At 39.8% G+C, this 17,633-nt stretch overlaps 1 protein-coding gene across 1 annotated transcript in view; it reads right to left on the bottom strand.

Moving 5' to 3' along the window:
• snrka (SNF related kinase a) overlaps nucleotides 1–17,633 on the bottom strand; it is a 51,229-nt gene that overhangs the window by 19,985 nt on the left and 13,611 nt on the right. The window contains exon 2 of the mRNA XM_069656981.1: nucleotides 5,197–5,338. Within this exon, the coding sequence (XP_069513082.1) occupies nucleotides 5,197–5,338 (142 nt within the window). The remainder of the gene's footprint in view (nucleotides 1–5,196; nucleotides 5,339–17,633) is intronic.

The raw sequence follows: 17,633 nt of genomic DNA, 5'->3' as shown, positions 1-17,633 counted from the left end.
GGAGAAGTTTCAGTGAGCCTGGATATGGTCTCTGTGTCAAAGAGAGGTCTCAAATTGGAATAATGGCTTTGGATCTCCTGGTTCCCTTCTGTGTGACATAATTCAAACAGAAATAGGTTTAAATTTGCTTAAGTTCCAAATCATTTTCCTTTTTTTCTTCCAATCCTTGAGCCCCTATTAGTCCATGAGCCAGGGGGTTGGTCGTGCCATTTTGGAGGGACCATGTCTCATAGTGATTTTTATAAAAGGTCTGTGTCCCTAGTGTTGGAAAATGTATAATAGAATTGCAGCAATGGTAGCTTCCTATGTGCTCTAATTCTCCTCTGTCGGTTTGTTTACTGTCTTCTTTATTTCACAGCCTCCAAACATAAGGCAGCTGAGCAGACCAGCTCTGCGCCCACAATTAGCCAAAAGTCACACTGAGATCAGACCCTGTAGAACCAACATGTGTTCCTCAGTGGCCACAGTGTTGACACTGTCTCTTGATCAAACATGATATAAACATTGAAACCATGAAATTTCTACATGGAAGTACATTTTTAATTACGTTTCCTACTATGACCAGCAAAGTAAAAAGGACACTGAAAGGTAAGCTAAATTTAAGGTTAGCTTTATTGCAGAACTGAAAAGTCAGTAAGTTAAAAACAAACACAAGATAAATTGGTGTACCAAAATACCATATATATTGTTTAAAAAGGTGTTACTTTTCCTTATTCTTTTCCCTGGACAAACTTCAACTAACTTAAAATACCTACCTATGTTGTTTTCATAATTAAATACAATGTTTATGCTAATGAAGATGGGGTAATGCTCAATAGTATACACATAAATAATGTACACCCAGGACAAAAATATTCTTTTAGGTTCTTTTTTTAAGTGGCTAAAATACAATAATCCAACAAGGGAATGTCATAAAGACCAAACCTAATCAATTTCCTGTTACGCCAATCCAAAGAAGCACTGATATCAAGTTGTTCTCCTGCCACTGAAATGTGTGGCCTGGACAATTCTTTTTTCTGTCGAGTGATATAGATTAATATAGTTTCAAGATGCATCGACTTGTTGCATTACAGCCTGTGAATGTGACATCCAGCAGTCATTCTTCTTGGCTTCTTCTTTGAGGTACAGCCACTCCACCTCCTTTGTTTTTCAAGACCATATCCAAACCATGAATGTTGGTGTTGTAGATTCTACATGAGTCTTGTAAACTATTTCTCTAATTGGCAATGTTAAGAGAACTGGGTGAAGCCACACAAATCCTTTTCGGATAAAGAAGCACTGCAAAGGCTGGTTGGAAATCTAAATTGTGATATGGGTGGCCGGTGCACCGGTTACTGACATGGTAAAAATATAAGCTTGGGACACAGCATGTGACAAATAGCTCTTCTTCTCTGAAGTCAAAGCCCATCAGATTGCTCGCAGCTGCTTCAGCTTAACACTTCAATCTAGTCAGATCTCTCCTTCGACTCAGAGGAGATAAGCGTTTATTTCCTGTGTCTAAAAATACTCTGGTGTGCAGTCAGAGTGGAAACAAAGATGTCGAGCACAGTGGCTCTGATACTATTGCTTTTGCCCATGGAACCCACTCATATCCACTGTGTCAATTCAAAAAATATATGGGTTTTAAGTCACATGCAGAGCCCCACCAACGTGTCAGTCTGCCAACATTATTGGGATGATATTGTCCTACCACAGATATTTTGGAATAAGCATACGTTTTCAAATATCCTTTTTTCTCAGAACATATAATATGGATACAAGGGATTCACCGATCGATTGGACGCCGAAATCGGCCGATATAGGCTCTAATTAGGGGATGGGCACTTGAAAGATGATCGGCCGGTCACCAGCTGATCACGTGACATAAAAATTATGAGCCACTTTCGCGCACCACACCAAGCAAATTAATGATTTTTTTCCGCAGTGAGAACAAAGGCAAATAAACACTCACCTGTGCGTAATCAGGGGAGGTTGCTGGAGAGGCGATTGCCTCGGACAGAAAATTTCTCATGTTCTGAGGCTGAACCTGTGCTCTGCTGAAATTACGAACGCCACTTCAGACAAAGTTTAGAAGTCGGGCAACATTTATCCCAGGGAAGTGATTAGAAGTTGCCACGATTCACTCAATTGATGCAAACACTCGCTTTAACAAGGAGGAAGTCCCACAGCATGCACTCCTCCTGCTCCAGTGGTGCAGCGTCACCGCTCTGTGACCCGCAGTGATCACAGGCACAGTCGCGCTCCAGAGACGCAGTCCATAGTACTATAAAAAATACATAGTTAATATTCACACTCTCAACCAACGGGACAGGGGTGTGAATAACTTAAAATTACTAGATCGTACTCAGCAAAGGACGACTTAATATCTTTCGATTTTGTCATTGACGGAAATACAATTAGACGAGATCACCCACTGCAGGCATTTATTCACACTTGAGCCTGTTGTTAAAGTTGTTAAAGTTCCTTGTTTGCACTCGTCTCAGGGCAGCTTCGTTGAAATAGCGAGAGATATTGTTCCACAATTTAGCCTGCAATTTCCAGCCAATATTCTACATTTTATATAACATTTTTATTCCACTTTTTTTTTTTAATCCCTTACATCGGTTGTCACTTAAGTGATCAGTGAATGTTTACCCTCTAAAATCTGTATTGTATTGGTCCAGATAAATCCTGTATAGCTCTGGCACAAAAAAAAAGAGCTTCTTATTTCTTCTGGGCTGGGCTAAGGGTGTTGTCAGAATAACACATTACCTGCTCTGATATAATCAAAAAGATTAAATGTAAATACTGAACAGTCTCTGGTCAACAGCAATAGATTGGGTCAGGAATATAAACTGCAGCATAGATGTTTTCCTGATAAATTCTAGCCACAGTAATAGCAGGCAGCATAGTGCATCAAGAAATAACTGTGTATCTTGAGAGAATTAATTTGCACAAAATTAAGAGTGTGAGTTACTAACACACGGGTAATTATGCAACTGCTAATTTATGTGGCTTTGTCTTACTTATTTTGAGTGTGGAACATGTGTTTTTGTGTTGGACTGCGGTGGACTGCACAGCTCTGCAACTGGGCTACTCAAACAGCTTGAAGGGTTTTAGTCTCTGCCAGCTACTGGAGCAAACTGGTCTGCAGGGCCTGGAATAAATCAGCGTGGCTACTGCTGTGTGACTTTCTCTGTACAACTCAGAAAATTGAGAACAGGAGTTTTGCAATAGTTGATAAAAATAACTATAAATATTTGGTAGATGTTTTCTTGGTTTGTATTTTTTTAGCACTGCAGCATATTTATTATGCACTTTGTTGTTACATGAAGACTACTACTACATTATCCAATACATACGGCATTTATTTTGGCTTAAACACTTTAAGAAACATCATTAGCCATTCAATACATCATATAATATCATAAAATATCATATAATATCAAAAGAAGTGTGGAGTTGGTGCCGGTCTAGCTCAGCAATTAAATCAGCGGCCATATACAAATGCTATAGTCCTCGATGCAGCGGCCCCAGGTTCAACACCCGCCCTCGGCCCTTTGCTTCGAGTCATGCCTACTCTCTTCCTCCGCTTCCAACAATATCCACTGTCCTCTCAATAAAGGCATGAAAGGCCAAAAAAATTTCATCAGATGTTCCTCACTTTCTGACTGTAACAAAGTAAATCGACAGAATGATGCAACTGCAGCTGACATTTTAACACAGTTTTACCGAACAAACAAACATGACACTGCCACACATTTTACTTTCTTGTAACCTAAAACACATTCAGTGGATTTCAGTATAACACAACATACCACATATAGTGTAAAAAAGGTCATGCGATGAGCACTCCCATTTCTGAACGCACCTGAATGCAGCACTACACAGCGCTTCTCCCCCGAAACACGGCAGTGAGGGAGACATGCCTGGACTTGTTTACTGCACTTACTAGAGAGACATCAGTGATAGCTGACGGATTCTTTTTATCGTGTACATCCATGAATATGTTAGTTTGCCTTAATGTTTATGTTTCACTCTGTGAGCTTCAGTTTGGCCGTGAGTGTACATGTTAGTGCTGTCTGTGAGGACTAAGCCTTTTTCTGAAAAGTGACAAAGCTCCTTCTACGCCTACCTGCTTAACTAACGGGAGGCTAACATCAAGTCGTAAAGTGGTATTAGGTGTGGTTTTAGCAGCGAGTATGAGTATGAGTACTTCAGCTCCGATACCGCCCGATACCCAGTACTGGTATCGGTATCGGTACATCCCTATTTTTGGTTGAATATGTTTTAACCCTAAATCGGGCTAGTCATTTCTGAAATTATAAGGATCAAATTTTATGACTCTAGAAAAAAACTTTCAGGACAAAAAATGTGCATCTCATTTGAGAAATAGGCAGGTTATACCTTTTTTCCTACCCAATAAAGGCGCCAACACAAATGAAAGGGGTGTCATTTGTTTTATAACGCATATTTTCTGTGACTTACTTTGGCATATAGGCCTGTACATAGATTGCAGGGTCTGCTATCCTGTCCATCAAGATCTTATTTAACCGACACATTCACACACATGCTATACTTTTGAGAGCAATTTTGGTTCAGTGTGTTGCCCAAGTACACTTAGAAATGCAGACTACAGGAGCCGTGGATCGAACCACAGATCTTCGGAGTGGACGACCAGGTCTACCTTTTAAGCCACAGCCACCCCATATAAAATGTGTTTTACAGAGTGGTTGGTGTAGAGTTCAGGGTGGAAGTATGGTGAATCTAGCACAATGTGGCTTTACTATACTGTTATCAGGTCCCTGATGAAAGCTACAGTAACTGCATAAGGTTACAGGTCAACGCCCCGGCTGCAGACGACAGGCATGTCAGCTTAATGCGATTGGCTGTTTGCCAAAACACATATTCGGTATGTGGGATACAAGCCAGACACAGACAGGGGAGGAAAACTGGGATACACTAACTTACACACAGAGTAGAGGGTAGAGTGGTAAGTGGGCAGAATAGGAAAGAGTCCAGGCATGGTAGCAAACGCCACAGGAATAGAGTTGAAAATACTTAAAGCAAAAGATAATATCATATAATATATGTTATGTGTGTGAGATTAAAATCCTTTTGTTCATTCAGATTTTTGCCAACAGTATCCATCATCAACAGAGCAAACAAAGCAGTTCAGTGGTCTGTTTGTAAGAATGCTGTGTAGGTATCACTCACTCTTTGCAGGCGCTGGAGACGTGGGCCGGTACAGTGTATTTACAGTCCATGATCATGGTGAGGGTCTCGCTGTCGTTAGCCTCCTGGAAGGGTGGCTGGCCGCATACCAACATGAACAGGATCACACCAAGACTCCAGATATCTGAGGCATTACAGAAAACATAATCAATCTATATGCAAAAACTACAAACATTTCTGGTGAGTCAGAATGAAAGAGAAGCAAAGAACAAAGGTGCAAACACTTGTTGTGATGTGGGATACAATTTCCTGTTTTCCACAATGGTCTCATAACTGACTTTCTTTTTTTGAGATGCTGTCATCATTAACGTCTTCAATGCATTATCATTAAATACAGAAATGAAAAAAAAGAAAATCTAGAACTGCATAGACAAGTGACTCAGGTGAGCCTTTTCTCGCACACTCAACTTTTCTTTCTTAAGATCATATTTTATAACAATATAAAGAGTCTTTCTGAGCACACACTGCTGCATCTACGACACTGACATTATGTAACATTGGTCACCCTTATTCTTTGGTTAAATACAACAAAATGATCTGTTTAACATGAACTCCAAGACATCAATCATGACAGTGGATCCAGCAGTGTATTCGTCATCATTGACGTCACTTCAGATCATGCTTGAGAGGGATTGATGTCTCATTTTACAAATCTGATTTTATTAAATGATTCATCCTTTTATGTTTTCCTTCTGTCTTCAGAAAGGATGACAAGGATGGAAAAGACACCATGAATGGACACCATGAGACAATTAAGGGAAGTGGGATGTACTCAGACAGTTAGTTAAGTTAAGTAAATGTAACTTCTCCTCTCCTCTTTTGTCCCCATCTTCTCTTTCCCATGGCATTTTGACAAAATCCCATGCTCTCACATTCGACTCATAACAGCTGGAATTTTTAATGGCTGTATACAAAGAAGTGTTGGGGTGTTTGCGTGCAGAATGTGCCCATGTCATAGAAACCTAAAACAAGCTGTACAATGTCATCAAGGAAAACTATGTGTGCACAAGGAATGTTGAATCAGTTAATCCGTATGAATGTACAGTGAGCTCATTCAAGTGTGCATATCTGCACTTGCTGGTTGCATCCTGAGAAAGCAACCTGTCATTATGCAGAAGCACTGGGCCATACAGACCTTATGCAACAAAAAACACATGCATGTATATACACACACACACACACACACACACACACACATTCCAGGAGTCTGAACAATGGTAACAGAACTAACAGCAGGCAAGCAGTGTCCTTAACTATCTCAAATGCGCGCACACGCACACGCACACACACACACACACACACACACACACACACACACACACACACACTCAAGGAAAGACATATGAGCAACTTCATTAAAGACATATTAGAGCACTTCTTCTAAAGCACACGTAAAAAAATGTGTGAATTTATTTGAATGTTTCCATCTTCGATCCCCTGATCAGTAGAGGGGCAGAGCCAACTGACTCTGGCTGGGAGGAAATAGACATCACAGCAGCTCCAGTCAAATATTGGCAGCTCTGAAGTAATTACCATGATGAGGTTTTTTAAGTTACTTTCTAATTAAGCTCAAAAGCTCAGATGCCCTCAATACTTAATGGGTTGGCAGAATGGAGCACTGATGATGCACAAGAAAAAAAGCCAGACAGTAAAAAGAAAATCCAACTCCTACTTTACTACTTTTTGGGGGCAGCAAGCAAGATAAAGACTTTCACATGATTATCAAATGCTTGTAGCCATAGGCTTAGCCTCAAGTTAGCTGTCAGATGCATTTTAAATTAAGCTAGTCCTATCTTTAGTCCCAACTTTGCTTGGTTAGTATCAGTATTACAGCACCTAGCCTTAGGCTAAGCACTGCTGTGTATAATTAAACTAACTGAGTGGTCATGAATGCACAGAATGAGCTGGTCAGGAACTCAGTGCTGTTAAGAGCACTCATTTGAGGCAAAAGGCTCAGCTCACTTGAAATGTTTTTAAATTAAAAAACTAGCTTGATACCATATTTCCCTTAAAACAGAATGCTAGGTAGAAACTGTCACAGATATCGATTGGCTTTTACAGTAGCTAATAGCGCTGGCATGAACAGCAACTCTGTCTGTAAATGGTAAATGGACTGTACTTATATAGCGCTTTTCTAGTCTTCCGACAACTCAAAGCACTTGTCACATTCCCCCTTTCACACACACATTCACACACACCTGTCCTCCACCAACATGGCTGACCAATACTACTGCTCTAGCTCATTGCCCAAATAGCAATACGTGGCTTAGCCAGTTTTCAGCGTTTCTCTCAGCCTGTCTGTCACAGCATCCAGGGTCAAAGTCTCTGCTTCATCAAGCATGGCATAGTATAGTAGAGGACTGTCCCTGAGGCATGTTTTATACCAATTGCATTTGCCTAGATTCACTCAGCAGGAGTGAAATAACAAGGCAATACAAACACAGGACACTGCATGCATAAGAAAGTAGCTGTGGCAGACTGTGGTCTGCAGGTTTTGCTCATCTTATGAGAGCATAAAAAAGCACAGGCTTTGTAGCGGTTAAGAGGATCTTTTTGTTTTCTGTCTGACATCCAGATGGCATCTGTTCTGAGAAAAGGCAATAGTGAAAGGCATTAGTAAAACTGAGCCACTGCTAAAGCTTTGTAAATGGGATGTAACAGGAACAATAAAAGCAGTTGACGATTTGGTCCTTAATGAAAGATGCATCAATACAGTCACAGTGTGCCCAACGCCCTTTACAAAGCATATGCAATACTTTAATTTACCCTAAGTTGTGTAAAGGCAGTCAAAGGCCCTTTCAATTTAAGCATGTGAATGGACCAAAAGCTGTCTGAATAATATAATATAATGGAAACTTTAAATAACTCTCCTCCAGCCTGTACTGATGTCGCCTCTCCTTCTTAAATATGGGCATGGATGTAGGGAAAGGTTTGCTCAGCAAACAGGCTCCGTCTCTGTACTCACATTGAGGGAGGCTGCAGCTGAGCATGTGTGCATGTGCGTGTTTCAGCTAGGACACTTGATAAAATTAAGCTTGCAGTCTCATAAATGATGAACTTGATGTTCTGGGTGGACGGGCAGGTACTGACTGTCTCTAAAGGATTGACTTTGAACTATGTTCATAGTTTATACGTGAGTTCTATCTCTTGAATGCTTGAGAATAGTTGCGTAGCTCTATGTTGTACTCCGATTAATTCATCTGCATTGGATGTTTTGATTTTAAACGATACTGAGGCTTAGGATCGACTCTGGACATCTCTAGTCAAACCAGTGTACGGATGAACCGAGTACAGTCATTATGCTATATAGGGGCAAAACTGTAACAAAGATAGTCGTATCTACAAAAGGGAATTCTGGGAGTTTTCATTGTTATCAGAAATTGTTTTGAGTGGTAAATGGTAAATGGTAAATGGACTGTACTTATATAGCGCTTTTCTAGTCTTTGCGACCACTCAAAGCTGCTTTTACACTACATATCACATTCACCCATTCACACACACATTTATACACTGATGGCAGAGGCTGCTACGTAAAGTGCCCAACTGTCAATCAGATATCACATTCATACAATTTGGGGTTCAATGTCTTGCCCAAGGACACTTGTAGCCTGAGGTAGCTGGGGTCAGGGTAAAATCAGCAAACATCCAGACAATTGATGTCAGATATCCGGCCAAGGCTTCAATTTCTGTGTGCTGGTCATCATTTACAGTACAACTGGCAACATGAGATGTGAGAATGATGTTGAAGTTGAGAGACAACAGTGTTTCCACTACAGACATTTGCGGCGCTCTCTGTCCACACATAATCATATGTAGTTCAATTACGCAATGTAAACAATCCACGTGCCTATATCAGCTGTGCGCTCAGTATCAAACATTCAGCTCCCTGGTGATCTTTCTCCAGCCATGGATGAAATGACGAGCTATTGTCTATCTAACTCCTTATTTCCACTAGGCCACATAATGAGTGTCGCAGTTTTGAGCTGAACTTTTTAGCTGACAGACGCCTGGTTCCTTTTTATGTCGCTCTTCTTTAAAAAACAAAGAATGTTGAAGTTGAAGTGCTCTCAATCAGGCTGCCACTGAGGCTCTAAAGTGCCCTCTATATAAATGTAAACAGATATGTGTTTTAAAGTTTGTGTGTTGAAGTCATTTTGTCAGTCACTCTGAACAGTGGCGTCTGGTGGCATGGGCACACCAACCAAGTACAACAAAAACCTCGCTTCCACCAGCTGCTGAAAAAAAGAATTCCTGGAGGAAACACTGGACGATGGCTACCACTAGATTGTTACCTGCAAATAATCAAGTAATCATAAATATAAATTGATAAATGATGGGTTCCACGATTACGTGTCGGCCAATGTCTTCTGCTCACCACACAGTGCCAGGTATTCTGGTTACACTGACTTGCAGCAAAGGCAACAAAAAAGAAATCCTCAATACCTAAAAAGGATCCCAATCATAACAGGGGAATTTAGTGTGCTCCTGTTTACTTTGGACTTTGTTACAATCCTTGTCTGTGGGTGGCCATGCAGTCTCTGTGTTTAGACCTTGCACTGTCACAATCACCAATTAACAGAAAATAACTGCATTCGCTTTACACTGACAGTGTGTGTGCAACACAGACAGACTTTTTTAATACCAATAATAGCACAATACCTTGCAAAAATGCAGAGTCGTGCTTTAATAAAGTTTTTCTACAGATAGTCATGAACATATTCATATACAAGCAAGGAAACAATACAATGTCATGTAACGTGTTTATTTTTAATTGCATTCACGAGATGCTATATGTACTACTGTAGTATTTAAAGGGCTGTAGATAACCGCAGCATAAAATCAATTAATCTGCAGATTATATGCTTGATCAATCAATAAAGTTTGTCAAATTGGGGAAAAATTCAAAGAAATCTAAAATTAGATCAGATCCTGATGAGAAGCCTGGCACTTGGCACAGCAGCCTCTGCCATCAGTTTGTCAATGTGTGTGTGAAAGGGCGCAGTCTTTTTACTATGTACCACTTATTGATTAAACCTGTAAACATTGTTTGGCACAAAAGATAAAATGATATAATGTGCACAGACACACCCACAACCAAAAACAGTGTACTCCCTCACAGACGGAAGCAGCTCTGGCAAAAATAGAAAACAAGTGTAAACAGGAAAAAGCAGCAGAGAATGCCACACAGCTCCCAACACTGTGTGGTGGATCAAACAGATGTACAACTAAACACCAGATCAAAATAGAGCCATGTGAACACTAGTTTTAGTCAGTGAAAGGGAGAACTCCTTATTACAAGCCAAGCTAAATTCAAAGCAATGCAGCGTCATAGAGGCACTCGGAACTTTTGTGACCTATGAACTAGCCAGTAAAGTGACTTAAACTGTCGGTTTCTTAATTCTCAAAATGTTTACTGACTACCAGTTCACATATGGAAGTATTGGCCAACCAACGTAGGATTTCTTTTTACACCAATACTGATTTTAGAGGGGAAAATTTCAGATTACCAATATGGAGGCAGATGTAGTGAATTTTGATCACAATTGAAAATCCACTAAATTAGATAGATCTAGATTTTGCACTGATATGACTATACAGAGGTAGTCAGAAGGCTGCTTTCTTTAACAAATAACTTTTATAAGAATATGAAAAAATGATCATACATTATTAACACGTTCCAGTGCAGAACTCCCTCTGCTCAGCTGTGAAGCTCTGCTACGTGTGCTGCAGGCTGTGCTGAGAATCGTACACACAGGGGTCCGAGTGCGTTCGGCTGGACAAATTATGTGTATATGTTCTGTTAAAAAAAGATTTCATAACATTGCATGAGGGAAAACATATAGCTAATTCTGATAATTCTATGATACCCCAGTACAGCAACCTCAAAACGCTCAGATAAAACTGGGACAACTGACAAAAAGGAATCCATGGGACCACTTTGTCCATTACTGAGCCTCACATCCGACTGGGGGGGGGGGTCAATGAATTTCAAGCAATGTTCATATGAAGTTTACAGATATAAAACACCAAGGTAACACAACTGGCAACTATTCAATAGGTCGACACCGACGTGATCAGGCCTGTCAACCAGGAGCGTTCTCACAAACGGGCCTTTACACCCTTATACTCACACGCTCTCATCACATCAGCATAAATGGTACTGTCATTGGCAGACTGAGTGGAGAGAGCACTCTGGCTGACGGCTGTAGATGTGCTTAAGATCTCTCTCTGTCACATACAGACAGGCTGCAGCTCCACCTCTACAGCACATGTAGGAGACTGCTGTCCTGCTTTCTAGATCACAGGTTTACTCTAAAATGTCTTCATCTAATATACAAACCCTGAGGATCAATAAATCCGTTGTATCAGATTAACAAAAGAAGATTAATAAATAAGTTGTATGTGTTTCACCAACGAACTACCGCAAGACAACCTTTCAGCACTTTATAAGTTATAGCATCCAGCAGTATTTAATTAGGTCCAATATTTTTTTATATTAAGTAAGTCCACCAATCATTTTCTATATACATTGCTTAATCCAAGTCCCCAAAAGCCTACGTCATTATCATCATTGCTTTTCTTCTTTTTTACTATATATTAATTATTTCTGCTGAAATATGACAATTAATTCTGTTCCAATCAGAACCTTTGCTCGGTTCAATTGTGTACTTGCTCATTGACAAAATACACTCACTGGCCACTTCATTAGGTACACCTGAAAAATCTAAAGTAATCCAATACACCAGCTCAGCCATAAGATTTTTCTATTATGTTGCCTGCAATGTACTGGCTTTTTTCTAAGCTGCCATAGAGGTGTTAAGTCAATAATATTTCAGCATCATGGTCATAGTTGGTGGTGGGGCTGTACTGATTTTCAACTCTCAACAAAACAAAAGTCAACAAAAACTTCATAAAAACAGAATCAATGGCAGTGCTGTTGTATTGAATTGCATTAGATTGTACAGGTGTACCTAATTATGTGGCCACTGAGTGTATATCCAAATTAACTGGCAGCTAATGCTACATTTAAAGATGTTACCTGTTTTGTGTATTGGAATTTTGTTTAATGTAACTTCTTCTTAAACAATATTATGTAACCTACTACCCGACAAGTATAAACAAATACAGAGTACAGGAGACAGAAAGAGAGAACATGAGTGGGTGAGTGAAAGAAACTAAACTGAGACAGAACTTTTTCTCAACCTTTTTCTGGCTACTTCTAATGCAGACGGAAACACAGTGGGTAGAGAGGTAGCAGGTCTGCACAGATAATGAGGACAACTGCAATGACTTCAGTTACTGATGGGCTCCTTACATCCACAAGCTGATGCTGCCTAATAGGCTTGGCTGGGGGTGAGCATTACAGTATACCTTTAATACTGTCAAAAGGTCATTATTATCATCATCACCACAGATTTTGTGTGCTCCCCTTTTAGTATTATGGCTGATCCATTGTACACAAAGCAATGTAGGAGCACAGCATGTCAAGCTGTTAACATTATAAACCGTGTCTTACAACGAAAACAAACCCCAAAGTTAATTATTATGGAAGTCGAGAGCAGTGACAGAAGCGGAGGGCAGCATGACGCCAGACATCAGAGGCAGGGCACACACCAAGAGCAGAGTTTAAAAGTGATTTTTTCTACCTTTGTCTGATTGTTGTTAAGTCAGCATCTCTTCTTGCTCTGTAGTAATGAAGCCTTTGTTAGTGACTGACTATACTCACTGTGAAGCTTCATTAAGTACATCTCTGCTTTCAAAGAGGGTTTGGGGAGCTTTCAGTCTGTGATTCAAAATACCAAGGATGTCTGACAGTTTAGAGCCTTTGTAGTCTTATGTTTCAGTAGACTAGAGGCCATGACAAATAGGTCACAATTTCTATATATACATTTCTACACAAGTTATAGACTTTTAAAATTTAAGTTGTACTATTGGTGATACAGAAACTACTCAAGCATGCTCCCTTTCTATTAAGATAAATCAATGGTTGAAACAAAGTATATGTATTCTTAAGATTAAAAGAGAGTTTTAAATTAGGGTTTTAAAAAAGGGTTTTTAAAATAAACATTTTATTACCATCATACAAGACCAAGTGCCCAGGATTTTTATCTGTGCTGTTAGTGTCTCTAAATTTACCAGTTCTCAATTTGTAAAGGAAGGAACTTCTAGTGACAGTAGTTATAACCCAAACTGCAATAACCTGATTTAAGAGTCATAGAAGGGCTAGGCGATATGGAAAAAAATCCTATATCATGATATGGGATTATATCATATCTCGCTACGATACATATCACGATATTGATTGTTTTCTGCTAGTTTAACAAATAATTGGTCTATATGAAATTAGCACATAGTAAAGCCTATTTTTGGATAACCCTGTGTGAATTAAGTACTTGACAAATAAAAAGAGTATTTTCTTGTTTTATTGAGAACCTAACAATTTTACAAAAGTAAATTTAAGGATGAAAAATAAATAAAATATTGCCCTAGCCTTCAATATGAAAATGTAATGCATTTATCTCTAGCAGCAATAATAACAATGCTTTTATTTTGAAGTGTTTTTTACTTTATTATTTACATTTCTAGGAAGTTGTTTCACAAGGCTCCTTATTGCGGTTCCTGCTTAATTTTTCTTAAAATAAAACGTAGTCATAAGTCTCATGTAGGCCTAAACCTACATTATGTTCGTAAAAAATGAATAAATAACAACAGGTTACGAACATAACTCCGGCACTATATCTCTCTCTCTCTCTGACCCTAGCTCTCTCTATCTCCGTCTCGGCTCATACGGTTGTTTTAGCTGTGTGTTAATTAAGGTCCCGTTTCTAATGTAAATAAGATTGTTTCCTGTTAAGACCAACCCCGAAACTACCCCTGGATATGGCAAACAGCCAGCTAAAGTGAAGTGAGTAATGAATGTATATTTTATTTACATTTATTAATTAGTATTTACAGTTGAGCAGATGCCTCTTCATTCTTTCCTGTATATAATAAATCTAAATGACTTTTATAAAGTGAACATATTCAAATTGTTTCGGGCCTTTATTAAGGTTAAACTCATGTAGAAAGACAGGACTGGCAGGATCAGCCCAGCTGAATCCGCAGCGGACATGCAGTTGACATGCACCCAGCCGTCACACTCAATTGCCGTAAAGCACATTGGCCGCTGGTTTTGCAACATCACGATAGATAGTAGAAAAACACATCCGATAGATATTTTCATATTGTTTTGACGAGATATATCGTCAGATCGCCCAGCTCTAAGTCATAGGTGTGTTTTGAGAATGGGAAAGAATTCAGGTATCAGCAGTTGGGTCCTCGGAAAAAAAGATAGATAAATACTGTCAAGTTTCATGAAGCACCCTCCTCACACACACATCCTCCTGACTTATCTCATTGTGTAAATGATTCTACAATAACCTGCAGCAAATCCCAAAAATGCACACACACATGAAAATAGATTAAACACTGGCTGGGATCATCAAGTTTGACAGTAGCCTTGATACTTGGTGGCACTGCACAATAAACATGCTCTACACCTGTAGTTCAAACCAAACCACTACATCCTGATGAAAGCCTCTAATGAGCAAGTTTCATTCACTTTTCCATTCTCATTTAATAATACTCAGGTACTTAAACTCCTTCTTTTATGCTTTAAGCCATTTGTAGTGTTTGGTACAAGTAATGTTTGTGACACCCAAATAATTGCTACAGACGCTGGAAGATGATGCATGTGTGACATCTCATAAAGAAAACAGGTAAATGTGGACCAAATCTGACATCGACATGTGCAGGAATAAATAGGTTGAAGACTACAAAGACAGACATGCCACAGCTCTTCCAATCTACTCCTCTAACAAGCACAAAGCCCCCTGACACTGACTGGTTTCAAGCATGCAAAAAGACAGTGCCAACAGATTTTATGCGTAGGGTTATGGGGGATTTTTTTTCCTGTGTGATTCCAAATGTTAATTGTATCACTGGGGCATATTTCTCATCCTCATCCTTCCAGCAAGAGAAAGAGCAACAGATGCTGAAAAGAGCCCTGGCACCGCGGAGCAGCCAGAATGCACTGATGCAGATAGCATATCAGTGCATCACTGATTAGAGGAGGATGTGTTTAAGAACAATATAATATGTGTGTGTATGAATATGCAGTAAATTTGTGTGTATAAGTCAGACAATGGAAGAGGGAGTGAGTAAGACAGAGAGAGGAAGGACAGGAGAAGTGCAAGCTCTCAATGATGAACACTGGGAACTAGCATACTGTAGCTGAATATGGATGTGAGCCAGATCCCCAGAATAAAGTGCAGCTCTCTCCCAGGCCTCATGTTGTCTTCTATTAGCATGATGGCTTTGGGCTTCTAATCTGCTGAGAATTAGAAAGAGACTAAAATCTATAAATTGTCTCTAGTATATAAAGTCTGACCAACTGTTGAAAAACTAAAATTATTCAATGTTCCGAGTTAAATGCTAATGTCAGCGTCCTCACATGCTAACTATGTTCACTATCTTTAGTGTGTTAGCAAGATATAGTTTTCCACTTAGCGCTTAAAACTAGTGTTGAAAGAACAGAACATTTAGTCAAGTATTCATTAGTACAATTTTGAGGAGGTACATGTACTTGACTTGATTGGTGACCCTTGCATTTGCTGTAATACCAAACAAGTAAGAAGGGTGTCAGATGAAAACTTCCATGATAAATCTGAAGCACTGCAGCTGAGGTTACGCAACAGGCTCACTACTCAATTTACTATTTTGTAAAGCAACATATTGTTTTTTCCCCTTCTAGGGCTGCAGGTCTCCTTTAACGGGCCTCCCAGTGCAGCTGATGATGATAAAACTCTAAAACTCAAATGGCATGAACAAAAGCTTACTCAAAAAAACAAAAAAACACTTCCTGGGCACATCAGATCCACAGAGTGAACACTGTAGCCACAGGGTTAACCAACACCAGGACGAGTGGCCTCTGATAGTGGGAATAAATGCACTCAAAAGCTGCCTTGTGTAACTGAATGCCTGCCACAAGCATCCAGGCAACATGATCTGAGACAGTAGCTGCGTACATTGCATGTTCACAGCCAGATGACACCCTGCATGCACAGAGCTTATGCATGCAGAGCGATCAGCTCGCTATGTGCTCTGGTGAATAGGCTGCACTTGCAATAGTAGACAGAATTTACTCGTAGATCTGGATCTGTCATGGAAGATACGCCCCTAGTGCATACGCCATGCAGCTTTAATGTGTTAATAATTATTGTGGCAATTGCGACAATAGATTAGATACTTCAGTGGAGGCCGATTGATAGCATTAGTTTAGCTACAACAGACAAAATGGGCCTTTAAACTCCGAGCTTCTATTAGCCCTTTTCTTCATAATAACCACGATGGCAGTAAACTAGGGCAAACCTGATTCCGAGCAGAGTGATCATCCATCATTTCTCTTCTGTTCACCTACTTAACCAAACAGCCTATAATAAATCTTTTTCTTGTGTCCTGTCTAACAACAGGAAACCTACACTGGACTGATGCATGCATACTCTATGTGTGTAAGCTGGTATGTACAACACATATCCACAGGAATTTACAATCATAAAAGCATTTCACAGATTTGACTCATGAAATCTTTCAAAAACTCACAAGAGATGATGGCTCCAGTGGCTTTTTTTTTTTTTACTTTTACATGTTGCATTTAGGCATGGATTACCAGTAAAAACTGGGTTATGTAACATCAACAGAAGGGTTTAAAGAAAAAAGCTATACTGCAGCCATAACCACGTCAAGGAGTTTGACCCAGGAGTGACCTGCAGCATTCGCAATCCTTCACATGTAAACAAGCACGTTGATACTGTCTATCTTTAAACGACAACCTCAGGGGGTTTGATTAAATCTACAGTTAGTGCTACTCAGGTTGGGTTTTTCTATTAACTGGTCTTCTCAATTTATTAGTGTATGTGTATCTCTTCTGTTAGTCTGCAGTTGTAGACGTGTGCCCGAGTTTGACCGATGCCAGAGATTGAGGGGTGGGGAGAGCAGAGGAGGAGACCCCCAGGGACCACAGGCGTACTGCCTCGCACCTGGCTCACTCGCAGCAGCATGTGTTGCTATAGCAATGCTCCCTGTCTCAAATAAGGGACTGAAACACGCTTTTGTCAGGCCCTCTGGTAAATCTGTCCACACATACACATGCGCACACAACAAAGCAGCCTTACACAACAATATATTAGAGCCCGACCAATTTATCCATCAACCAATTGTATTGGCCAATATTTGCACTTCTCAGATATATCGGTGTAAATGTCCTCCGATATGCTCCAACATAAATTAATTACATTTTTTGCAGTGCTGTGGGAATAAGTTAGTACACCTTCCGACATACAGAGAGCACAGTTTTAACTTTGACATTATGAGAGCGAGGC

This window comes from Semicossyphus pulcher, unplaced genomic scaffold, assembly GCF_022749685.1.
Source record: "Semicossyphus pulcher isolate SPU_LCO1_2020_fin unplaced genomic scaffold, fSemPul1.0.p SCAF_9, whole genome shotgun sequence".
Lineage (NCBI taxonomy): Eukaryota > Metazoa > Chordata > Actinopteri > Labriformes > Labridae > Semicossyphus > Semicossyphus pulcher.
The sequence above is the reverse complement of the archived record's forward strand: the minus strand, read 5'-3'. Positions and strand labels throughout refer to the sequence as shown.